Raw genomic sequence first — 27156 nt, forward strand, 5'->3', positions numbered from 1 at the left:
AAGCAAAATAAAAACCCAGGCGATTCGACACTTGTAGAGGGAAGAAGGTAGTTGTCCAGCTTCTTCAGAACTTCTATCATTCCGACAATATTTCTGATCTTTGCTTGTAATATGCTGAAGTCTTTGTGTTCTTCATTTGTACCCACTGTCTCTTCCCCCCTTTTCACCGGGTTTATGCCACACCCTCATATATCTTCATTAACTTGGTAGAGTGTACGTACATTTTCCAGTTCTGCTATCTTTCCTGTGTTGAAAGACGCTGTGAACACACAACATTCAAGCCGTCAGAGTACAAGTGATGTGAAAAGTACCATTGGCACTGTTTCTCTGTTCTTAAAGTTCTCATGATCCACTAACATTTTCCTGACTTTTATTGCATTTGCCTGAATGTGTTTTCCAAATAACAGATCTTTCGACAGTTGTTCCTAAGTCTTGTATCTTTTCCTTACGCTTTATGATATGGTCTGCTTGCGTGCTGTATACTGAGCTGGTGTATATAATAAAGGTGTATACACAATACATGTGCAACAATTAGATATCTTTATTCCAAAATGCTTCACCTACACTGTAGGCTTCTTAAGTCGAATACAAAGGAGGCAACAGAAGCAATGGAGATCTTGCGATAATATAATCAGTCCATCACCCTCGTAATAGTTATATAAGAGGTGGTCAGTCCCTCAGCCAGGAGCAAGAGTTCTGCTCCATAGTCTGGAGCAATGTGAAACTGACGCATCAGAATGGAGACATATATACTGCCTCATGTTTGACATTCATACTCCGGTATCATCTGCAAAAGATGATACCAAGCTCTGGGCGATGTTCTTGTCTATGTTTACTATGAGGATTAGAAACAAATAAATGGAGTTAGGACGATGCCTTGCGGTACTGAAATCTTTATTTTGCTGACCCTGGACTTTGTTCTGCTTACCACCACGGTTTGTGATTTTTTTTTTTTTTTTTTTTTGGAACTTTGAATACTTATTTTCCTTGCTTCTTCTGTTATACGTATTGAACTCATTTTAAAAGCTATTATTCCATGGTCGTTCAAATCCCTTTGCAAAATCTGTGTTGAGTACATCAGCATTTTGTTTTCCTTTCAAGGTCTCATTAATTTTGTCATAGTGATAGGCAGGATCCTCCTGCTCTAAAACCAAGTAGTATATCAATGGTAGAATATAAAGAGAAATGTGTTAACAAAACACATTATGCTGTTTTAAGACGTTTTGCCCCATTCAAATACAAAACTAATAGTCTTTGATATACCTTTGATGAATTTCGAGAGTCTCATTACTCTCGGAGCCTGGCTATGGGCCAGTCTCGTCTGGTATACAAACCGTCGTCTTAATAAAATGCAATAAGTTGCACAAATTAGAGTCATGTCGACTAAGATTGTATTGTTCACGATTCTCCATAAAGACTTATTGTGCGTAATGTTAGTGATGCCATTGGTTTGTAATGAGTGTGGAACAGCGTAAATAAAAAGTTCTTTGCTGTCTTGCTGTACAACCCTTGTGGTTTAGCGCTTCTTTCCGATTATAAGAATAATAATAATTTGCACAGTCGTGGGAAGAAGTTTGAAAAATAAAACACACCGCTTACAAGGGACTACGATGTAGCTGTGGTATTGGCACATACCCCACATACCCGCTAAGATAAACTCGACGATGTTGTTGGCATACATTAGTGATAAATAATATAAATTTATCTTCGTGCAGCCCAACAGATGATGAAACATTTCCATTTGCCTTGAAATACTGTGCGTCCTTCGCCCGAAATGCTGCTGCGCAGCCTATGCTGGGCTTCCAGTTTATCGTATATTTTTTAAATGCAATGATCTGAAATAAAGAAACCGTATCGATGCTGACGTGGATTTTTGGATCGACATCTTTTTATTGTCGTTCAGACAATATTTATTATTACAAAGAAATTTGGGCTGCCTTCTCCTTTCAAGTTCATTTTCTCCCATTTGCTAGACGCTGTATGACCCTGAACTGGCTTTTCGCTTCCGCGATAATAAAAATAAAATGAATAATTCGATTTACCTTGAATTTAACAAATGATAACTATTTAATAAGGAAGAACCACTTAAATTGCAAGAAAATATTCTATGGTTGTGCCCGTCAATGAGCGAGGTTAAGCAGCCGTGTGTGAGGCCAGTAACTGGATGGGTAGTCGTGTGGGAGCAGCCACGCTGTTTGTTACTCTTAGCATTTGAAAAATTTAGAGGGAAGAGCTCTATGACCCATGCGTGTTTTGCGCTTCTTTATTAATGCAATACGGGGAGGAAAACTAATATGAAACTATTATTACCGGAGGCGCTAAACCTGAAGATCATATAGCTCCTGGGGAATGGGAAGCAATCAGGTTCGATCCAAGGAAGAGGAGGGTAGCTTCAGTTCCTTGGATCAAGAGTCCTTCACCAGCCTAAAGTGGGAAGTGTTGGTTACCTGCTGATGTGGATGGTCTTCACTGAAGGAACTGGAACTATTCCTCGTATCAAACATTCTGCAGACGTTATATGACCCCTGCGGGGTCAGCGCTTTCCAATGAAAAAATATTTCACTTCATACAATTTCTTTTATACTAAATATTTTTCAAGGCGCCTAACATACACATACACACACATGTACGTACGTGTGTGTGTGTGTGTGTGTGTGTGTGTGTGTGTGTGTGTGTGTGTGTGTGTGTGTGTGTGTGTGTGTGTGTGTGTGTGTGTGTGTGTGTGTGTGTGTGTGTGTGTGTGTGTGTGTGTGTGTGTGTGTGTGTCAGCCGGTTGGTGCTGCCACCTGGCGGCCGCGCCACGAACCTCCCACTATTTTCTGTTCATCCCCCTCCTATTAAATTGTTATTAATTCCTTTCTTCACGCGTTGTCCAGGGAACTGGAGCGCCTCTCCACTCCCTCGGATTAAACCTGACTGCCTCCCATCCCCCATATATAGCTCTCTGAACCTTACGGGCTCATCTCTTCCCCGTAAATAATAACACCATTATTTTTAAGTACGCGACATATTAGTTTTAATTAACCTACTACTAACAGCCTATACTAACAACCACTACTATTAATAACTATAGTAAGAGCGTTGTTGTTGTCCATACTGTTGAAGTGGACTTCTGATAAAAGGACAATTTATTTGAAAGCTAAAATTAAAATGTCATATGCAAATTCGCGATTGTTCAAAATGTATTTAGCATATTTATCACAGTATAATCACAAGCATTATCATCAATGGCTGTTAAAGTGTGATAACTTTAACCAGGATATATACAGCCCGAGGTGTATTTCTCCCAGTGTATATCTGAGAGCTTACTTTAATCCTTATTTTAAGTATTAAATTTTTGTCTGGTGGTGAGAAGGTTAACGTGCAGCAAGAATGACCTTAGTATAGTCGATAGGCTTTAAACCCCATTAATCAACCAACCAGCCTTAAAGCCCAAACCTAGTCGATAGGCTTTAAACTCCATTAACCAACCAACCAACCAATAAAACTCTCACTCTTGCTCACGTTCCATTTCTTTATAATGCATATTTAACAAGAGTGTAAAATATATATGACAATGATAACGAGATTATCAATCGAATCATTCTGTCATTAAGACGAACAATTGTTTACCAGTGACCAGCTTCCTGAAAGCTTGCATTAATATTCTTGTCCAGTCCACCGCCACTTCCCACTGTCCAGTTCACCGCCACTTCCCTCTGTTCGGTCCACCGCCACTTCCCACTGTTCAGTCCACCGCCACTTCCCACTGTCCAGTCCACCGCCACTTCCCTCTGTTCGGTCCACCGCCACTTCCCACTGTCCAGTCCACCGCCACTTTCCTGTTCGGTCCACCGCCACTTCCCACTGTTCAGTCCACCGCCACTCCCCACTATCCAGTCCAACGCCACTTCCCACTGTTCAGTCCACTGCCACTCCCCACTGCGCTGTATTTAACCGTAACTGTTCCCTTCTATGTTAACTTTGTGGTTCCCCTAGCTACTTCACCGCATTTTACCGCCTGTTTGCTACTTGTTCCCGCTACTTATCTGGTTCACTATTAGAGGTAAGCTGGTGTAGTTTGTTCTGTAAGGCAGTAGAGTGCTGGTAGATTTGAATAAAAAATGGGAAGAGGTAGCTCCAATTTCTTGGATCAAGCGCCCATAAACAGCAACAGGTTAAAACCAGAACCGAGAAGGCAGAGCAACAGGCACAGCATGAGCAACTGTACGACACCGAGCAACGGAAGCGTGTAGGTACGTCTCTGTTCGCCTAACAGTGAATAGGTTGTCCCTGTTCGCCTAACAGTGAGTAGGTTGTCCCTGTTCACCTAACAGTAAACAGATAACTGGGTGTTTGTTGACTGCTGTGATTGATATCCTGGGGGAAAGCAATATACCTTGGAGAAAGCTACTTGGAGTCTACCTGGGAAGTGTTCCGGGGGTCGGGGGTCAACGCCCCCGCGGCTCGGTCTCCAGGTAGATCAAGACCTGATCAACCAGGCTATAACTGACCACGTGCAGGCCAAAGCACGAGCCACTGCTCGGATGATCATGAACCGACTTTAGGATTTGAAATGACCTTAGAATAACAGATCTTAACCTGTAAATGAGCTGTGTAAAAAAAATGCGGAACAGCAAACAAAAGATTGACGGTAAGGTCGAGCAACAGCAAGACAACAGCAATCGCCCAGCGCAAGCGAAAAAAGTGCACTTCTTGAATCACGACTCTTTTTAGCGTTTGAGTGACTGTCGTCGCGTGTGAGTGACAGGCTAAAAAAAATATATACGTGAGTGACCGCACGAAAGCCCTGTCAATACCCGTAAGTCGCTCCGGGCGGCTCGCCGGATTAAACGGGACCAGCGAGCATTTTTATTGACGACTGAAATGCCTGAGTGACAGGAGTGGAATGAGCATAAAAAAATGACTTGTTGAGGAAGAGGTGAGTGACGGGAGAGTGCCAGAAGTGAGCGTAGACGTGTATACGGCACGTGAGTGACGAGTGTTGACAAGACACTTGCCTGTGAGACTTGGTTTGAGAGTTTAGGAACTCTCATTCTCTCTCTCTCTCTCCCTAAGTTGACAATGTCAACTTGACTTTTTAAAACGCTGTAATATCGACGGTCTTTCAAGCACGGAGGAAAATAACGTTATAATTTATGAGGACGTATTTTCCACACATTTTAAAGCTACAAAGCATCTTCGTGTTGACCCAGCAGCTGGTACACACGTCTACACGTGTTGACCCAGCAGCTGGTACACACGTCTACACGTGTTGACCCAGCAGCTGGTACACACGTCTACACGTGTTGACCCAGCAGCTGGTACACACATCTACACGTGTTGACCCAGCAGCTGGTACACACGTCTACAAGTGTTGACCAGGCAGCTGGTACACACGTCTACACGTTACACGTGTTGACCCAGCAGCTGGTACACACGTCTACACGTGTTGACCCAGCAGCTGGTACACACGTCTACACGTGTTGACCCAGCAGCTGGTACACACGTCTACAAGTGTTGACCAGGCAGCTGGTACACACGTCTACACGTGTTGACCCAACAGCTGGTACACGTCTACACGTGTTGACCCAGCAGCTGGTACACACGTCTACACGTGTTGACCCAGCAGCTGGTACACACGTCTACAAGTGTTGACCAGGCAGCTGGTACACACGTTTACACGTGTTCCCCGACAGCTGGTACACAAATCTACCCTAGTTCACCGACAGCTGGTTACTGTCCGTTAATCAATTTTTTATTACACTAACGAAGCTTGATCTATAACATACATAAAGAAGTTGGTTATTGCATAAAATGCTGGGATAGTAATTCTGTGCTCAAAGTGCGAAGCGGTAAACTCGTTGTGGGTTGGCACACAGTGCTCGGGGAAAAGATAGACAGTCAACTTTGACCCAAGGAAAGGGACGGTAGCTCTATATACAATCTTACGGTTTCCTTCAGAAGAGAATCTAACGGTTATAATCATAACCACAATTTTTGAAGTGGTGGACGGGTAAGCCAGCGGAAGGCCTCGGTCAGATGACACAAAAGCTCCAGGTGCGGGTCGTCATCATGACTAACACACGCGTCAGGAAACGGTCATGTTACCTGACAAACCTCATCTAACCTAACCTAACCTTCAGACAGCTGGTAAATGCTTCACAGTGCGCGTGACAGTGAATTCATGACCATATATCGGACATGTTTCTGGGTAATTTTTTTTGTTCAATTAGTCGAGTCATAACGAATATTACTCTGAGAAAATAAGTGTTGAAATACAATTCTTATAGTAAGCAATCAGAATTATGAGTATTATTTACAGAGAATAATCGCCATTACATTTACAAAGCGACGGAGTAACATCCTCAGACATTAAAGGACGATGTAATAGTTACGGCTGTTACCATTACAAACACGCTAAATTATGTTTCTTTAGAATAACCAAAGCAAAGCAACACTTACCATTAGCGGAGGGCGGAGGCATGGGTTTTTGGTCCCTCTCGTTGTTGTTATTGTTGTTGTTATTATTGTTGTTGTGGTGGTGAGGTGAGGGTGTGTCAGAGCGCTCTCCTCTGTCCTTCCACGAGCTGCTGTCTGTAGGTGCGCCAGGCGGAGACCCTGTGGGTGTTTAGGGTTATGTAGCTGCTACACTATGTACATGATATGTGTGTAATGTTAACTCAAGGTGATATACACACGTAACTCTTGCCAGAGATTTATCATTACATGTTAAATTAATATTTATTTTCAAATTTTTTGACTGTTTAAGCAATGATTAAGAGGAATCACATTTAAAATGCAATTGTTTAAACTTATACGCGGTCACCGCAAACATAATAAAAGGGTGAAAATGGATGCATAAAATACATAAACATTACAAGGATCTTTATTAAGTGTCTAGAAAACACAAAACATCAATATGCAGTCATCTGACCATTTCCTTTCATTATGTTTTCGATGGAGTCTGATAGAGCCAACGACAAACTTTTTTTTTTCTAGACTGACTATATATGCCGTGCCGAATAGGCAAAACTTGCGATTTTGGCTTAAACAGCAATGTTCTTCTTGCCGATCAAGACAAGCGAAAATTTGCGTATGCAATGATTTTGCAAAAATCATTCTGAACCTAACGAACAAAATTATATTTCATTGTGTTTGTTTATTATTAAATTATTGTAAACTTATCTAGAATATATTTAGTTGGATTAAACTGCGCTTCTTATAATAAGGTTTGGTAAGTTTTCTAAGATTCTTGTGGTACAAAATTATTAATTTTTACATTAACATAAATGAAAAAAATGCATACATCTTTAAACGTATAAGAGGAAATTTTTGAAAGGACTTAATTTTAAATGAGTTCTTGCTAATTGACCAGTTTTGCGCACACACACACACACACACACACACACACACACACACACACACATATATATATATATATATATATATATATATATATATATATATATATATATATATAGATAGATAGATAGATAGATAGATAATAAAATCACAGTAAACCGGTGACATCTCAATATGCAGAACAACCACTGTGAAAAGAATTGTTCACTATTCTTTTCACAGTTGTTTTTCTACGCACACACACATATATATATATATATATATATATATATATATATATATATATATATATATATATATATATATATATATATATATATATATATAATTTTTTTTTCAACAAGTCGGCCGTCTGCCACCGAGGCAGGGTGACCCAAAAAAAGAAAGAAAATCCCCAAAAAGAAAATACTTTCATCATCATTCAACACTTTCACCACACTCGCACATTATCACTGTTTTTGCAGAGGTGCTCAGAATACAACAGTTTAGAAGCATATATATATATATATATATATATATATATATATATATATATATATATATATATATATATATATATATATATATAATGTCGTGCCGAATAGGCAGAACTTGGGATCTTGGCTTAAATAGCAACGCTCATCTTGCCATATAAGACAAGCGAAAATTTGTGTATGCAATAATTTCGCCAAAATCATTCTGAACCTAACGAAAAAAATATATTTAGTTAGGTTAAGCTAAAATAAATTGTTGTTATTATAATAAGGTTAGGTAAGTTTTCTAAGATTCTTTTGGTGCAAAATTAAAATTTTTTACATTAACATTAATGAAAAAAATATATCTTTAAACGTATTAGAGAAAATTTTAGAAAGGACTTAATTTTAAATGAGTCCTTGCTAATTGACCAAGGAGGGGAAGATGGAAGGAATATTTTGAGGAATTGTTAAATGTTGATGAAGATAGGGAAGCTGTGATTTCGTGTATAGGGCAAGGAGGAATAACATCTTGTAGGAGTGAGGAAGAGCCAGTTGTGAGTGTGGGGGAAGTTCGTGAGGCAGTAGGTAAAATGAAAGGGGGTAAGGCAGCCGGGATTGATGGGATAAAGATAGAAATGTTAAAAGCAGGTGGGGATATAGTTTTGGAGTGGTTGGTGCAATTATTTAATAAATGTATGGAAGAGGGTAAGGTACCTAGGGATTGGCAGAGAGCATGCATAGTTCCTTTGTATAAAGGCAAAGGGGATAAAAGAGAGTGCAAAAATTATAGGGGGATAAGTCTGTTGAGTGTACCTGGTAAAGTGTATGGTAGAGTTATAATTGAAAGAATTAAGAGTAAGACGGAGAATAGGATAGCAGATGAACAAGGAGGCTTTAGGAAAGGTAGGGGGTGTGTGGACCAGGTGTTTACAGTGAAACATATAAGTGAACAGTATTTAGATAAGGCTAAAGAGGTCTTTGTGGCATTTATGGATTTGGAAAAGGCGTATGACAGGGTGGATAGGGGGGCAATGTGGCAGATGTTGCAAGTGTATGGTGTAGGAGGTAGGTTACTGAAAGCAGTGAAGAGTTTTTACGAGGATAGTGAGGCTCAAGTTAGAGTATGTAGGAAAGAGGGAAATTTTTTCCCAGTAAAAGTAGGCCTTAGACAAGGATGTGTGATGTCACCGTGGTTGTTTAATATATTTATAGATGGGGTTGTAAGAGAAGTAAATGCGAGGGTCTTGGCAAGAGGCGTGGAGTTAAAAGATAAAGAATCACACACAAAGTGGGAGTTGTCACAGCTGCTCTTTGCTGATGACACTGTGCTCTTGGGAGATTCTGAAGAGAAGTTGCAGAGATTGGTGGATGAATTTGGTAGGGTGTGCAAAAGAAGAAAATTAAAGGTGAATACAGGAAAGAGTAAGGTTATGAGGATAACAAAAAGATTAGGTGATGAAAGATTGAATATCAGATTGGAGGGAGAGAGTATGGAGGAGGTGAACGTATTCAGATATTTGGGAGTGGACGTGTCAGCGGATGGGTCTATGAAAGATGAGGTGAATCATAGAATTGATGAGGGAAAAAGAGTGAGTGGTGCACTTAGGAGTCTGTGGAGACAAAGAACTTTGTCCTTGGAGGCAAAGAGGGGAATGTATGAGAGTATAGTTTTACCAACGCTCTTATATGGGTGTGAAGCGTGGGTGATGAATGTTGCAGCGAGGAGAAGGCTGGAGGCAGTGGAGATGTCATGTCTGAGGGCAATGTGTGGTGTGAATATAATGCAGAGAATTCGTAGTTTGGAAGTTAGGAGGAGGTGCGGGATTACCAAAACTGTTGTCCAGAGGGCTGAGGAAGGGTTGTTGAGGTGGTTCGGACATGTAGAGAGAATGGAGCGAAACAGAATGACTTCAAGAGTGTATCAGTCTGTAGTGGAAGAGTTTTACATATTCGGCACAACATATATATATATTATATATATATATATATATATATATATATATATATATATATATATATATATATATATATATTATATATAAGTGAGAGAGTAATTGTGGTAGGGGACCTGAATGCTAAAGTAGGAGAAACTTTTAGAGAGGGTGTGGTAGGTAAGTTTGGGGTGCCAGGTGTAAATGGTAATGGGAGCCCTTTGATTGAACTTTGTATAGAAAGGGGTTTAGTTATAGGTAATACATATTTTAAGAAAAAGAGGATAAATAAGTATACAAGATATGATGTAGGGCGAAATGACAGTAGTTTGTTGGATTATGTATTGGTAGATAAAAGACTGTTGAGTAGACTTCAGGATGTACATGTTTATAGAGGGGCTACAGATATATTAGATCACTTTCTAGTTGTAGCTACACTGAGAGTAAAAGGTAGATGGGATACAAGGAGAATAGAAGCATCAGGGAAGAGAGAGGTGAAGGTTTATAAACTAAAAGAGGAGGCAGTTAGGGAAAGATATAAACAGCTATTGGAGGATAGATGGGCTAATGAGAGCATAGGCAATGGGGTCGAAGAGGTATGTGGTAGGTTTAGAAATGTAGTGTTAGAGTGTTCAGCAGAAGTTTGTGGTTACAGGAAAGTGGGTGCGGGAGGGAAGAGGAGCGATTGGTGGAATGATGATGTAAAGAGAGTAGTAAGGGAGAAAAAGTTAGCATATGAGAAGTTTTTACAAAGTAGAAGTGATGCAAGGAGGGAAGAGTATATGGCGAAAAAGAGAGAGGTTAAGAGAGTGGTGAAGCAATTTAAAAAGAGAGCAAATGAGAGAGTGGGTGAGATGTTATCAACAAATTTTGTTGAAAATAAGAAAAAGTTTTGGAGTGAGATTAACAAGTTAAGGAAGTCTAGAGAACAAATGGATTTGTCAGTTAAAAATAGGAGAGGAGAGTTATTAAATGGAGAGTTAGAGGTATTGGGAAGATGGAGGGAATATTTTGAGGAATTGTTAAATGTTGATGAAGATAGGGAAGCTGTGATTTCGTGTATAGGGCAAGGAGGAATAACATCTTGTAGGAGTGAGGAAGAGCCAGTTGTGAGTGTGGGGGAAGTTCGTGAGGCAGTAGGTAAAATGAAAGGGGGTAAGGCAGCTGGGATTGATGGGATAAAGATAGAAATGTTAAAAGCAGGTGGGGATATAGTTTTGGAGTGGTTGGTGCAATTATTTAATAAATGTATGGAAGAGGGTAAGGTACCTAGGGATTGGCAGAGAGCATGCATAGTTCCTTTGTATAAAGGCAAAGGGGACAAAAGAGAGTGCAAAAATTATAGGGGGATAAGTCTGTTGAGTATACCTGGTAAAGTGTATGGTAGAGTTATTATTGAAAGAATTAAAAGTAAGACTGAGAATAAGATAGCAGATGAACAAGGAGGCTTTAGGAAAGGTAGGGGGTGTGTGGACCAGGTGTTTACAGTGAAACATATAAGTGAACAGTATTTAGATAAGGCTAAAGAGGTCTTTGTGGCATTTATGGATTTGGAAAAGGCGTATGACAGGGTGGATAGGGGGGCAATGTGGCAGATGTTGCAGGTGTATGGTGTAGGAGGTAGGTTACTGAAAGCAGTGAAGAGTTTTTACGAGGATAGTGAGGCTCAAGTTAGAGTACATAGGAAAGAGGGAAATTATTTCCCAGTAAAAGTAGGCCTTAGACAAGGATATGTGATGTCACCGTGGTTGTTTAATATATTTATAGATGGGGTTGTAAGAGAAGTAAATGCGAGGGTCTTGACAAGAGGCGTGGAGTTAAAAGATAAAGAATCACACAAAGTGGGAGTTGTCACAGTTGCTCTTTGCTGATGACACTGTGCTCTTGGGAGATTCTGAAGAGAAGTTGCAGAGATTAGTGGATGAATTTGGTAGGGTGTGCAAAAGAAGAAAATTAAAAGTGAATACAGGAAAGAGTAAGGATATGAGGATAACAAAAATATTAGGTGATGAAAGATTGGATATCAGATTGGAGGGAGAGAGTATGGAGGAAGTGAATGTATTCAGATATTTGGGAGTGGACGTGTCAGCGGATGGGTCTATGAAGGATGAGGTGAATCATAGAATTGATGAGGGGAAAAGGGTGAGTGGTGCACTTAGGAGTCTGTGGAGACAAAGAACTTTGTCCTTGGAGGCAAAGAGGGGAATGTATGAGAGTATAGTTTTACCAACACTCTTATATGGGTGTGAAGCATGGGTGATGAATGTTTCAGCGAGGAGAAGGCTGGAGGCAGTGGAGATGTCATGTCTGAGGGCAATGTGTGGTGTGAATATAATGCAGAGAATTCATAGTTTGGAAGTTAGGAGGAGGTGCGGGATTACCAAAACTGTTGTCCAGAGGGCTGAGGAAGGGTTGTTGAGGTGGTTCGGACATGTAGAGAGAATGGAGCGAAACAGAATGACTTCAAGAGTGTATCAGTCTGTAGTGGAAGGAAGGCCTAGGAAAGGTTGGAGGGAGGGGGTAAAGGAGGTTTTGTGTGCGAGGGGCTTGGACTTCTAGCAGGCGTGCGTGAGTGTGTTTGATAGAGTGAATGGAGACAAATGGTTTTTAATACTTGACGTGCTGTTGGAGTGTGAGCAAAGTAACATTTATGAAGGGGTTCAGGGATACCGGCAGGCCGGACTTGAGTCCTGGAGATGGGAAGTACAGTGCCTGCACTCTGAAGGAGGGGTGTTAATGTTGCAGTTTAAAAACTGTAGTGTAAAGCACCCTTCTGGCAAGACAGTGATGGAGTGAATGATGGTGAAAGTATTTCTTTTTCGGGCCACCCTGCCTTGGTGGGAATCGGCCAGTGTGATAATAAAAATAAATAAATAAATATATATATATATATATATATATATATATATATATATATATATATATATATATATATATATATATATATTCCAACTAACATACAAATTAAAGTACGTACTGTTTTGTTAAAGTTAGATCAAGTGCTGCTTGATCAACATTTAAGTTTCTTGCAGTGTATGAAGTAACAACTTAAAAGTGTTAACTTGAACAATCTACACTACTGATGGTCACTAGTGTTGTGTATTTAAAAGCTATTGAGCTATTTTCAAACGTTTAATGATCAATACAGGTTTATCTCAATTTCATGTTAATAATAACCCCTTTCTGCATGATCCTTATGTATTTGGCGCTTAAACACAATAATAATAAATTCTCAACGTTCTGCATGACCCTTACGTTTGTGACGCTTCCACACAATAATGTTAATAATAATGCTAGTAATAATAACAACAATAATAATAAAAATATTAACCAATACCTGTTTGTCGCTACCACATAATAAAAATATAATAATAATGATAAAGTAATAACTACTATAATAATAGTAATTATACTACTACTACTATTAATAATAATAATAATAATAATAATAATAATAATAATAATAATAATAATAATACTTACGCGTTTCGCCATTGTGGTGGTGGAGTCCTGGATGGAGGCCGGTCTGCAGGAGGTACTGACGCTGCACCGCCTGCAGTTGCTGCACCAGCTGCTGCTGCTGTGCTCCCAGCTGTGCCAGGGGACCAGACACCTTACTCTGTGCCACAACAACGAGCAAAATACACAATTAGTCCCAAATAAAAAAAAAATTATTTCTCGAAAATTATTATTTATTAGAAGCCTACAAAAAATATAATACTGGCTAGGATTTTTTTTACTATAAGAAAATGCAATGGGATATAAAATTAATAGAAACAATAAAATGAATTATGATTATCTACTGATATTACATAATATCTACCAGATGGAATGTATTGTGAAACTTATAATTGATACCGTGTGAGCCATACGGGTTTACCGCTTCAACATTTATACAATGACTATTATATAATAATAATTAGTAATAATAATAATAATAATAATAATAATAATACGGCACTAAAATAATCGGTAATAATAATGTGGTAAGAAAATAATACGTTACTAATAATAATACGGAATAATAATAATAATAATAATAATAATAATAATAATAATAATAATAAGAAGAAGAAGAAGAAGAAGAAGAAGAAGAAGAAGAAGAAGAAGAAGAAGAAGAAGAAGAAGAAGAAGAAGAAAAAGAAGAAGAAAAAGAAGAAGAAAAAGAAGAAGAAAAAAGAAGAAAAAGAAGAAAAAGAAGAAAAAGAAGAAGAAAAAGAAGAAAAAGAAAAAGAAAAAAGAAGGAAGGAAAGAAGAAAGAATAGAAAAACAAAACAAAGAGCTGAAAAAGAACTTTTTGTAGCATTCTACTAGAGTTTCCCATACAAAAAAAAAAAAAGGTTGAAAATGAGGATTTTACGAGGTTGTTAAGCAGGAGGGCGTGAACAGCATCGTTTAAGTGACGTAAAGGATTTCCAGCGCTTTGTTAATCTTGACAAACCTCACAACAACGCTACGCTACACGCAACTGATTTCTTACCCACTAAACATGGAGGGCCCAAAACGGATTTATCTATCGCACAAGTTATATAATACCGATAGATGTGTAAACTAAGACACCTTTGGAATATCTATCACACATGTAATACCGTTAGATGTGTAAATTAAGACACCTTTGGGATTCTGTAAATTAAGACACCTTTGGGGTATCTATCACACAAGTTATACAATACCGATAGATGTGCAAATTAAGATACCTTTGGTATACCTGTGATGGGTTTCGAGAGTTTTCTTACTCCGCAGCCCGGCCCTAGGTCAGGCTTGTCTGGTGCAAAGTTTGGAAAATTTCACTGGGATACTTTTCGTTCAATTAATCGATAAAGCTCCCGATGGGGCGAAACGTATCATAACGAGTTTCAAAACGCTGTACTTATGTCTAATTTATACAAGATGGATAGTCTGTGACGACGCTTTCCAACGATACTCAGTGCACGACACTATTAGTGATCCTAGGTGCACGACTGTTAGCGATCCTAGGTGCACGACTGTTAGCGATCCTTGGTGCACAACACTATTAGCGATCCTCGGTGCACGACACTATTAGCGATCCTCGATGCACGACTGTTAGCGATCCTCGGTGCACGACACTTAGCGATCCTCGGTGCACGACTGTTAGCGATCCTCGTTGCACGGCACTATTAGCGATCCTAGGAGAACGACTGTTAGCGATCCTCGGTGCACGACTGTTAGCGATCCTCGGCGCACGACACTGTTAGCGATCCTAGGTGCACGACTGTTAGCGATCCTCGGTGCACGACACTATTAGCGATCCTTGGTACACGACTGTTAGCGATCCTCGGTGCACGACACTATTAGCGATCCTAGGTGCACGACTGTTAGCGATCCTCGGTGCACGACTGTTAGCGATCCTCGGTGTACGACACTATTAGCGATCCTAGGTGCACGACACTGTTAGCGATCCTCGGTGCACGACTGCTAGCGATCCTCGGTGCACGACACTATTAGTGGTCCTCGGTGCACGACACTATTAGTGATCCTCGGTGCACGACTGTTAACGATCCTCGGTGCACGACACTGTTAGCGATCCTCGGTGCACGACTGTTAGCGATCCTCGGTACACGACACTGTCAGCGACCCTCGGTACACGACACTGTTAGCGACACTCGGTACACGACACTGCTAGCTATACTCGGTGTACGACACTTAGCGATCCTCGGTGCACAACACCGTTAGCGATCCTCAGTGCACGACACTTAGCGATTCTCGGTGCACGACAGTTAGCGATCTTGGGTGCAGAACACTTAGGGATCCTCGGTGCACAACATTGTTAGGGACACTCGGTGCACAACACTAATAGTGATACTCGGTGTGCACGACACTGATAACGATACTCAGTACATAATAGTTATCGATTACCGGTGCACGACAATGCCAGCGATACTTGGTGCTCAACACTGCCAGCGATCCTCGGTGTGCACAACACTGCCAGTAATCCTCGGTGTGCACAACACTGCCAGCGATCCTCGGTGTGCACAACACTTCCAGCGATCCTCGGTGTGCACAACACTGCCAGCGATCCTCGGTGTGCACAACACTGCCAGCGATCCTCGGTGTGCACAACACTGCCAGTAATCCTCGGTGTACACAACACTGCCAGCGATCCTCGGTATGTAAAGTAAAAAGACACAAGTGCAACTGTGACATTTTATTGTGGCAACGTTTCGCTCTCCAGGAGCTTTATCAAGCCATTACAAACAATACATGGACACAGAGGGTATATAAAGGCTCAGAGTGAGGTGCAATACTAGTGAGGTGCAATACTAGTGAGGTACCATTTAGATGTTCACTAGTGGTAGTAGTAGTAGTAGTAGTAGTAGTAGTAGTAGTAGTAGTAGTAGTAGTAGTAGTAGTAGTAATACAATATGGTAGAGCAATTAATTCGTACATGAGTAAAAGGATATAAAAGCTATTACTTGGGTAACATAAAAATAGGTTGGACAAATATAGACTGGAAAGAGGCAGCCTGTTTCAGTGTTCACTCTCTGTAATGTGCTTTGTGTAGTATAACAGGAGAGACTATGTGATGGCAGGGTTTACTGTTTTCAGGAGGATTCTTGCTAAGACTTCAGAGATGGTGAAGCTGCCGTTGTTTTGTTTAATTGTATTCGAAACAGCGATCAGTGCTGATTCAAGGCACTTGCGTCTGCGGAAATTAGTTTCTTTAATCACTAATTGGGCGTCTCTGAATTTCATGAGATGATTGGTAGAATTTCGAAGTTGTACACAGGCGTTGTTCAAGTTATCGTTCCTACATGCGTAAATGAGTTCATTGAGGCGGGTGTCGAGGTTTCTTGCTGTTTCACCTACGTAAATCTTGTCACAGCCTCCACAGGGTATAGTGTAAACTCCTGCGTTGACTGGTTCGTGGTGCTTGGATTTTGTTCTGGATAGATCCTTTACTGAAGTGCTAGAAGCGATGGCGACTCTGGTGTTAGCTTGTGAAAGTACTTTTGAAACGTTCAGTGCAACCTGGCTGTTGGGAAGAATTATAACTTTGTTGGGAGTGGTGTTGGTGCGTGGAGAATTAATGATCTGAAGAGCTCTTTTCTTGCAGTCTTTGATGAAAAAGGAAGGAAAATGTAGCTCAGTGAATGTTTGGTGGATGTATGTACATTCCTCGTCAAGAAACTCAGGACTACAAATTCGGTATGCTCTTAGGAAAAACCCGATGATGATGCCTCTTTTGGTCTTGGTATCTTGACTGGAATAGAAGTGTGTGAGATCATTTTTATTGGTGGGTTTCCGATAAACTTGAAATCTTAGGTTGTTGTCTACTTTGTGAATGAGGACGTCGAGGAAAGGTAGCTTGTCATTGGACTCTTCTTCTAGTGTAAACCGGATCGCCGGTTCAACTGCGTTGAGCCTTGCCTGAAGATTCCGTACATCAAAACGTTTGGGAGTTATTACGAGGACGTCGTCCACGTAACGTAACCAAGTGACGCTTGAAGGGATGATGTTGGCGAAGTGTTCGGACTCTAGGTGTTCCATGTATAAGTTGGCTAGGACGGAGATTTTGTTGACTTGACTGAACTCTGTTAATTTCAACTGTTTTTCTTTCAATAACAAGCTCTACAAACAAACCTACGGCATGGGAATGGGGTCCCCCATCAGTGCCGTCCTAGCCAACTTATACATGGAACACCTAGAGTCCGAACACTTCGCCAACATCATCCCTTCAAGCGTCACTTGGTTACGTTACGTGGACGACGTCCTCGTAATAATTCCCAAACGTTTTGATGTACGGAATCTTCAGGCAAGGCTCAACGCAGTTGAACCGGCGATCCAGTTTACACTAGAAGAAGAGTCCAATGACAAGCTACCTTTCCTCGACGTCCTCATTCACAAAGTAGACAACAACCTAAGATTTCAAGTTTATCGGAAACCCACCAATAAAAATGATCTCACACACTTCTATTCCAGTCAAGATACCAAGACCAAAAGAGGCATCATCATCGGGTTTTTCCTAAGAGCATACCGAATTTGTAGTCCTGAGTTTCTTGACGAGGAATGCACATACATTCACCAAACCTTCACTGACTTACATTTTCCTTCCTTTTTCATCAAAGACTGCAAGAAAAGAGCTCTTCAGGTCATTAATTTTCCACGCACCAACACCACTCCCAACAAAGTTATAATTCTTCCCAACAGCCAGGTTGCACTGAACGTTTCTAAAGTACTTTCACAAGCTAACACCAGAGTCGCCATCGCTTCTAGCACTTCAATAAAGGATCCTCGGTGTGCATAACTGCCAGCGATCCTCGGTGTGCACAACACTGCCAGCGATCCTCGGTGTGCACAACACTTCTAGCGATCCTCGGTGTGCACAACAATGCCAGCGAATTTCGGTGTGCACAACACTCCCAACGATCCTCGGTGTGCACAACACTGCCAGCGATCCTCGGTGTGCACAAAACTGCCAGCGATTATCCGGTGTGCACAACACTGCCAGCGATCCTCGGTGTGCACAACACTGCCTGCGATCCTCGGTGTGCACAACACTGCCAGCGATCCTCGGTGCACAACACTGCCAGCGATCCTCGATGTGCACAACACTGCCAGCGATCCTCGGTGTGTTGTTAGGTAAGACACATATGCAACAGTTAGGTATCTTTATTTTGAAACGTTTCGCCTACACAGTAGGCTTCTTCAGTCGAGTACAGAAAAGTTGATAGAAGCAGAAGATACTTGAAGACGATGTAATCAGTCCATCACCCTTAAAGTTTTGAGGTGGTCAGTCCCTCAGTCTGGAGAAGAGCATTGTTCCGTTCAGACAACGGAACAATGCTCTTCTCCAGACTGAGGGACTGACCACCTCAAAACTTTAAGGGTGATGGACTGATTACATCGTCTTCAAGTATCTTCTGCTTCTATCAACTTTTCTGTACTCGACTGAAGAAGCCTACTGTGTAGGCGAAACGTTTCAAAATAAAGATACCTAACTGTTGCATATGTGTCTTACCTAACAATCTGTCGGTATTTTATACCATTTTAATGTTGATCCTCGGTGTGCACAACACTGCCAGCGATCCTCGGTGTGCACAACACTGCCAGCGATCCTCGGTGTGCACAACACTGCCAGCGATCCTCGGTGTGCACAACACTGCCAGCGATTATCCGGTGTGCACAACACTGCCAGCGATCCTCGGTGTGCACAACACTGCCTGCGATCCTCGGTGTGCACAACACTGCCAGCGATCCTCGGTGCATAACACTGCCAGCGATCCTCGATGTGCACAACACTGCCTGCGATCCTCGGTGTGCACAACACTGCCAGCGATCCTCGGTGCACAACACTGTTAGCGATCCTCGAAGTGCACAACAGTTAGCGATCCTCGGTGTGCACAACATTGCCAGAGATCCTCGGTATGCACAACACTGCCAGCGATCCTCGGTGTGCACAACACTGCCAGCGATCCTCGGTATGCACAACACTGCCAGCGATTATCCGGTGTGCACAACACTGCCAGCGATCCTCGGTGTGCACAACACTGCCTGCGATCCTCGGTGTGCACAACACTGCCAGCGATCCTCGGTGCATAACACTGCCAGCGATCCTCGATGTGCACAACACTGCCAGCGATCCTAGGTGTGCACAACACTGCCAGCGATCCTCGGTGTGCACAACACTGCCAGCGATCCTCGGTGTGCACAACACTGCCAGCGATCCTCGGTGTGCACAACACTGCCAGCGATTATCCGGTGTGTACAACACTGCCAGCGATACTCGGTGCATGACAGTTAGCGATCCTTGGTGCACAACATTGTTAGCAATCCTCGGTGTGCACGACACTGCCAGCAATCCTTGGTGTGCACAATGCCAGCGATACTCGGGGTGCACAACACTACCAGCGATCCTTGGTGTGCACAATGCCAGCGATACTCGGGGCGCACAACACTGCCAGCGATCCTCGGTGTGCACAACACTGCCAGCAATCCTCAGGGCGCAAGCACTGTTCAAAGCAATTTATAGTTCCACTGTGCGAGTAGGTGCAGAATCTCCACGACTATGGTGCTCTTCGCACCTACTCCAAGGTTGAGGGACTGATTACCTCATCTTCTGTATATAATTCTACTGTCTTCAAGTTATGTCCTGAAATTTGTATTGATAAAGCCACTGGATGGCGAAACGTCTACAATAAAGATTAAGACACTTGTGCAACATCTGGTTATCTTTATTGTAGACGTTTCGCCATCCAGTGGCTTTATTGTATACCTGTCTTCCACAACATGTGTCTTAATTTCAATTTGTCGGTATTGTATTGTTTCATACTATGGAACAATGCTCTTCTCCAGACTGAGGGACTGACCACCTCAAAACTTTAAGGGTGATGGACTGATTACATCGTCTTCAAGTATCTTCTGCTTCTATCAACTTTTCTGTACTTGACTGAAGAAGCCTACTGTGTAGGCGAAACGTTTCATAATAAAGATACCTAACTGTTGCATATGTGTCTTACCTAACAACATTGTATACCATTCTTGTACATACCATTGTGCTGCAATGTCTGACAGAGTGAATCTTAAAATGGTATAAAATACTGACAGGTTGTTAGGTAATCCATTTAAGTGAAGAACTTCACATCAAAGAGGAAAAAACACACATATCGTTCACAAGAAAGACACATGTACGACACTTAGTTATATTTGATGAAACGCTTCGCCTGCGCAGCAGGCTTCTTCCATCGAATACAGAGGTGATTAAATACTGGAGACTGTAAGTAGAGAGGAGTTAAAAATCACTCATGTATTCCACTGAAGAAGCCTTCTGAGAAGGCGAAATGTTTCGGCAAATAAAGATATCCGGGGATTGTTAATGTGTCTTATTCATCAACTTGTTGGCATTGCCAACAATACACATCATGTACGTGAATGGTATACAATACCGACAATATAAAAATTGTCGGTAACCAATATTAATACAATATAAAAATTGAACACATGTACAACATTTGGGTATCTTTGTTGTAGACGCTTCTCCAACCAGTGACTTTATTAATATAAATGAAAGACAGTAGAAGTCAACCGTGCGGTGCTCTTCACCAACTCCAAGGCTGAGGGACTGTTTACCTCATCCTTTTGCATATAATTCTGTCTTCCACTCATATCCTTGAATTTGTGTTGATAAAGCCACTGGTTGGAGAAACGTCTACAATACAAATACCCAGATGTTGTACATGTGTATTTGTAATATACATGTACTTCACTGAACCTGTGGTGTTAGGAAGGTACGGCCTTCTGGAAGGGGTAACTTAACAAACTAACCTAGAAAACTGACCTAAAAAATGACCCAGCAAACTGCATCCACAAATCGCTGAAATCGAGCGACGGTCTTTGTTGCCTTAGGTACTTTAACCCTTCAAGGGAGGTGTTACCTTGACGTCGGTGAGGGGTCTCATGAACCAAGGAACTACACCAGACCTTCCCTTCCTTGGATCAAATCCGATTGCTTCCCATTTTCCCCACGAGCTATTTGACCCCCTCTGGGTTTAGCGCTGTACCTCATGAGATATTTTAAAGCAATTTAATCATAAGTTTTCATGTTCTACAGAGCGAAAAACAAGCTCTAATAATTCTGCTATATAGAGCGACAAGCAGCATAGAACAGGAGCAAAGCTCTAACAAACACACATTAATCTCAATCTCTCTCCCCATAGCGGGAGCTCTATACAAAGCGGTTGAGAAGCAGTGCAACAATCTACACACATCTACCCTACAAGGGACTCTCAAAGAATTCAAAGCGCTGCCCATCACTGCCTTGGATAGAATCTGATAGCTTCCCATTTCCCTGGCGCTGTATGACCCTTACAGTTTTAGCGCTCCCCATGAATGTAAAAGCAATAAAATAATAAAACAAGTGGTAATAGTAATAATAATAATACCGTAGTACATAACTATACGGAGCTAAATCGACGTTAATAGTGTGGAGCGCTCACCGCAGAAAGGAAACAGTAATTATCTCCAGACCACAGCAGCAACAGCAGCAAGTGGCAGTAGCAATACAGCCAGCTTCCCGACAGCTGTACTGGGTAATAAAATCCACCTCGTTTTCTGCCTACGGGAGGGAGGGAATGAGGGAGAGAGGGAGGGATGGAGGGACGAAGGTTAGCAACAACAACAAGGCCCCTCCAGTGTGCCACCGCGAGGTGTGCGTGGCAGACCTCCAGCGAGCAGCTACGGTGTTTACATTTGCTCGGGTTTGGCTCTTTCCATCCCTATGGTGGGCTAGTGCTCGGGTCTTTCGTGTAATCATATGCTCTTGCCCTACCGTCTACAGGATGGGTATTGTGTGTACAATAAACTAACCATCACTATCCACAGGATGGATATGGTGTGCACAATAAATTAGCCACTAGCGTCCAAAAGGTGGATATGGTGTGTCCAATAAACTAACCACCCCCGTCCACAGGATGGATACAGGGTGTACAATAAACTAGCCACCACCGTCCACAGGATGGATACAGGGTGTACAATAAACTAGCCACCACCGTCCACAGGATGGATACAGGGTGTACAATAAACTAGCCACCACCGTCCACAGGATGGATACAGGGTGTACAATAAACTAGCCACCACCGCCCACAAGATGAATATGGGCTGCAAAATATATCTAATCTATCATGAATAATTTCAATTTTACCCTGAGGCTCGGGTTTTTCTTTGACCAGCGTTACTTTGAGTGAACATGCCACCGTAAACAAAAGACTACTTTTCATCTAAAATAGTTGACAAGCCACGGGTAATAACATTTGCGTCCTTGGCTGTTGCAACATCCAGGCATCATTACCATTTAAAAGAAATCGACGCCTAGCGAGGCAGTATTGACACAACCAGCGTTCTCTTAGCGACGAGGAAAAAGATCACTTTTTTTTTTTTGTCCAAGGCTTCACCAGTTCGAGGTATCGGCAGTTCTCCACTAGACAGTGATATGTGAGAAGGCTACACAGCTGAGGTTGATTTGTCGTGTCACCACATGGAAAAGACCTGGGCCGGGATCATACCGGCATTACACAGCTGAACAGATGAATACATCTGCGACACACCTGTAACAAATATTGCGTGTTCTATGGATATAAGGACACAACTGCATAGGGTTAAGACGTCTATACTGGATGTCCTGACTGTACAAATTTGTGTCCTTTCATCCACATTATCGTCATCGTTATAACTTTTACCTTCAGGGAGTTCCATTCTCGACGCCACGTCTGAGGCCAGACCTCAGTGTTAACTCCCTGGTCAGCCAGGCTGTGGCTGCCAGTTGCCTGTTGCTTAAATATTTCATGTAGCGGAACAATTTACTCTTGAAAACTCTAACCTTCGTTCCGGCAATATTTGTACAGTAAATCTAAAATTATTATTGCAAAGCCAAGACTACTAGAGCAAAGCTGAGATTGGAAGCCTACGAGGACGACCCGTGATGCTCTACGAAAGGCACGATGTGTCACTAGTTGCTAGAAAAGTAAGTCGACAACAACTCCCAGCCAGAACGCAAGAGGGTTTAGGAAACGACAAAGCTCCATAGCTAGGAGACAAGAAGACTACATAGCAAGGAGACCTGTGAATTCGGAATTTGGAGATTAGGTGTGGTGCTGCCAAAAGTATTATTCGGAGGGCTGAGGACGGTTGTTGATGTGGTTTGGACATTTAGAGAGGCTGGAGAAAAACAGGATGACTTGGAAGGCATATAAATTCGGGAAGGAGGGGTCGGGGTCGTCCTAGGAAAGGTTGGAAGGAGGGTGTAAGAGTGGCTTTGAGTACTAGGTGCTTTAACGTCCAACGGGCTTGTGTGAGCGTGCTAGTCAGGAGTGGAGGCAAGGGAGTTTTATGATTTGCCATGCTGTTGGAGTATAAGCAAAGTAACATTTACAAAGGGATCCAAAGATCGAGCCCTGGAGGTGGGAGGAATAGCGCCTGTATTCTGAAGGGAGGGGTGAGGGTGTTGCCATTTTGGAGTCATCTGAACCATAATGTCAGTGCACTTCTGGCAAGATAGTTATTGAATTGAGTGACAGTGAAAATGTTTTCTTCTTTGTCGGGTCACTCTACCTCGGTGGGAGACGGCAGGTGGGTTAAAACTAGTGTGATATCCTTGTGATGTGTAAGTAGCAACTTCGCTTGTATAAGCTATGATCTATTACCAGCACAACGCTTCTTACTAGATCACAAGATGCGTCAGAGCCTCGCAAAAATGCGTCAAACCCTAGCATGAAGTATCAGAGCGTCACAATATGCGTCAAAGCCTAGAAGGATGCGTCAGAACCTTCCAAGACGCTTCTCATCCCAACAAAACTCATCACGGGTGATGCAAAAATGGGCTGCTATAGCGTTAGAATAATAATAATAATAATAATAATAATATGTGTGGTCCAGACCGGCAGATACCAGAAATACTGCAGGAACAAAAGTAGATGTACAGGAGAGGAAACTGGATCGCTGCCTCCACCAAGTGCCAGTTCAGCAGAGTTGTGATGGACAGGTGGTCCCAGGGGACCGCCAACAACAGCCTGGACTGAACAGGCAAACAGCATGGAAGCCTGAGCCCCAGGCCGAGCTGCAAGGATAGAAAAAAAGAGAAACTCGAAACTGGTCACAGGTGCTGGTAGCCTACACTAGTGACAGAGACCATTCTGAACGTCTTTGATGTTCATTTCCCGAAATACTCAAGACGGGTGTAGCTGTATTCGCTGGACCTGACGACACAGGTGTTAGCCGCCCACACCAGGCTGTGGGTGGGGGACAAGGTCACTCATACCAGGCTGTGGGCGGGGAACAAAGCCGCCCACACAAGTCAGTCAGTGGGCGGACGGGGGCGGAGTTAACCAACAATACCCAACATGAACATTGTTCATTTCTGTATTTTAAAATATGAATACACGGTATTATATGCTAATTACGAACCACGCGGGTTTATCCCGATGAATATAATAATAATTAAAATAATAATTATAGCAACTATGCTCTCCACAAACGTCACAGACCCTGAGCTGCCTTGGGGATTAGTGTGGACGGTTACAAAGCATGGCTTGCTTCTGCAGTGTTTTAAAAATTGGGGTTGGAGAGTTGAAGGAGGAGGTCTTGCTTCTCCAGGAGGAGATTAGGAGGCTGAAGGTCCACCTCAATGGGTCTGGGAGAGAGTGTGAGGTGGCTGGAGTTGTGGGGAATGAGGCTTCTAGCAGCGAGGTGCAGTCTGTCTCTCGCTGTGAGGAGGCTGTAGTTGGGGTGGCAGCAACGGCTACCAGCAGTGAGGTGCAGCCCAGCACCTGCTACAAGTGGCGAGTAGTTCACAGTAATGGAAGGCGCATCAGAGTAAGGAAAGTTAAGAGTGAAGATCTGAAGGTAGGAAATCGCTTCTCTGTTCTTCAGGATGAATGTACTTCAGTGGCCAGTGAAGGTAAGGGTACTACTGCCCCTGCTAATGGAGGTAAGCGCATTCTTGTGGTTGGTGACTCTCAGGTAAGATACATTGACCGTGCTTTTTGTAATAGGAATAAGAAGATGAGAGATAGAGTGTGCTTCCCTGGAGCTGGTGTTGGGGACATTGTCAACAGGCTGGATAATATCATGTCAGGTAATGGGAGCAAGCCCATTATCTGTCTCAGTGCTGGTGGAAATGATATTGGGAAGGGTAGGAGAGAAGAGCTGCTAGATAAGTACAGGTCAGCTATAGATTTCATTAAGTCTAAGGGAGGGATCCCAATCATATGTAGCATCTTGCCTAGAAGGGGAGTAGGAAATGAATGGTTGTCTAGGGCAATTGGTGTAAATTGCTGGCTAGACAGATACTGCAAGGAACATGCAATCCCATTCATTGACAACTGGAACAACTTTTATGGCAAACATGATATGTATGCAAGGGATGGGGTACATCTCTCTGGGGCTGGGGTGGTAGCACTTGCAGACTCGATTGAGAAGGCCATTGGTGAAATGCCTATGATTTTAAACTGATGGAAGATAGAGGTATGGGTGTGTGTGGGAAACAAGCAGGTTGCAACACTTGGGTTGGAAACAGTAAATGTATAAAAGGCATTCAGCATGAAGTTATAAATAAAGACAATAGATCAGGTCAGCAAACAAAGGGGGACAGCAGAGGGCAGCAAGGGACTAGCTCCCTTAAGGTTTACTATACTAATAGCAGGAGTGTAAGAAATAAGATAGATGAGCTAAGATTAATTGCAAGTGCAGGAGACATAGATATTATTGCTATAACAGAGACCTGGCTCAATCTGAAAGATAGAGAGATGCCCTCTGAATGTCACATACAAGGCTATAAATTATTCCACACTGACAGGGTCAACAGGAAAGGTGGTGGAGTAGCGATGTATGTCAGAGACAATTTAAATTGTTGTGTTAGACAAGATATTAAATTAGAAGCGTCAGCCACTGAATCTGTTTGGTTACAGCTTCTCGAGGGCCGAGAAAAACTAATTTTGGGTGTGATTTACAGGGCCCCAAATCTTGATAGGGAGTGCAGTAAACTTCTATGGGACGAAATTCGTAAGGCATCTACATACGAAAATGTTGTGCTAATGGGAGATTTTAACTATAGACAGATTGACTGGAGCAATTTGACAGGAAATTTAGAGTCAGGTGACTTTCTTGATACGATCCAGGATTGTTTTTTAAAACAGTTTGTGACAGAGCCAACTAGGGGAAATAACCTCCTTGACTTGGTTCTTGCCAGTAGGGAAACACTAATTAATAATCTTGAGGTTAATGATGAGCTTGGGGAAAGTGATCACAAATCACTCAGTTTTAATATATCATGGAATTCCCCTAATAATGGCAATCAAGTCTCCGTCCCTGACTTTCGCTTGGCTGATTTCATAGGACTGAAAAATTACTTAGGTGGGCTGAACTGGAATGACCTGACTAAGGGTCAGGTAGGTGGTGATGGTTGCCGATATGATGCTTTCCAGGGCATAGTTCTAGCTGCTCAGTCAAATTATGTTCCAAATAGGGAAATCAGATCAAACAAAAATGATCCTAAATGGATGAACAATAGATTAAAATATCTGATTGGTCAAAAGAGAGGCATATATAGGCAAATCAAAAGAGGAGAGGGGCAATTGAGAAATCGATATATTCAGTTAAAGAGAGAAATAAAAAAGGGAATTAGAAAAGCAAAAAGAGATTATGAGGTTAAAGTTGCAAGAGAATCGAAGACTAACCCAAAAGGATTCTTTCAGGTATACAGAAGTAAGATCAGGGACAAGATAGGCCCACTCAAAAGTTCCTCGGGTCAGCTCACTGACAGTGATAAGGAAATGTGTAGAATTTTTAACACATACTTCCTCTCAGTTTTTACACAGGAGGATACCAGCGATATTCCAGTAATGATAAATTATGTAGAACAGGACGATAATAAACTGTGTACTATTAGGGTCACAAGTGACATGGTCCTTAGGCAA

The 27156-nt window shown here is 42.1% G+C and overlaps 1 protein-coding gene across 13 annotated transcripts in view; it reads right to left on the bottom strand.

Moving 5' to 3' along the window:
* The window catches only part of FoxP (forkhead box P), a 913334-nt gene that overhangs the window by 96624 nt on the left and 789554 nt on the right, over positions 1 to 27156 (bottom strand). For all 13 annotated transcript variants that reach the window (XM_070086983.1, XM_070086981.1, XM_070086982.1 and 10 more), the window contains 2 exons: positions 13214 to 13349; positions 6445 to 6600 (listed from right to left, as the gene is read on the bottom strand). In XM_070086983.1, the coding sequence (XP_069943084.1) occupies positions 6445 to 6600; positions 13214 to 13349 (292 nt within the window). The remainder of the gene's footprint in view (positions 1 to 6444; positions 6601 to 13213; positions 13350 to 27156) is intronic.

This window comes from Cherax quadricarinatus, chromosome 20 (assembly GCF_038502225.1).
Source record: "Cherax quadricarinatus isolate ZL_2023a chromosome 20, ASM3850222v1, whole genome shotgun sequence".
NCBI classification, from domain to species: Eukaryota; Metazoa; Arthropoda; class Malacostraca; order Decapoda; family Parastacidae; genus Cherax; species Cherax quadricarinatus.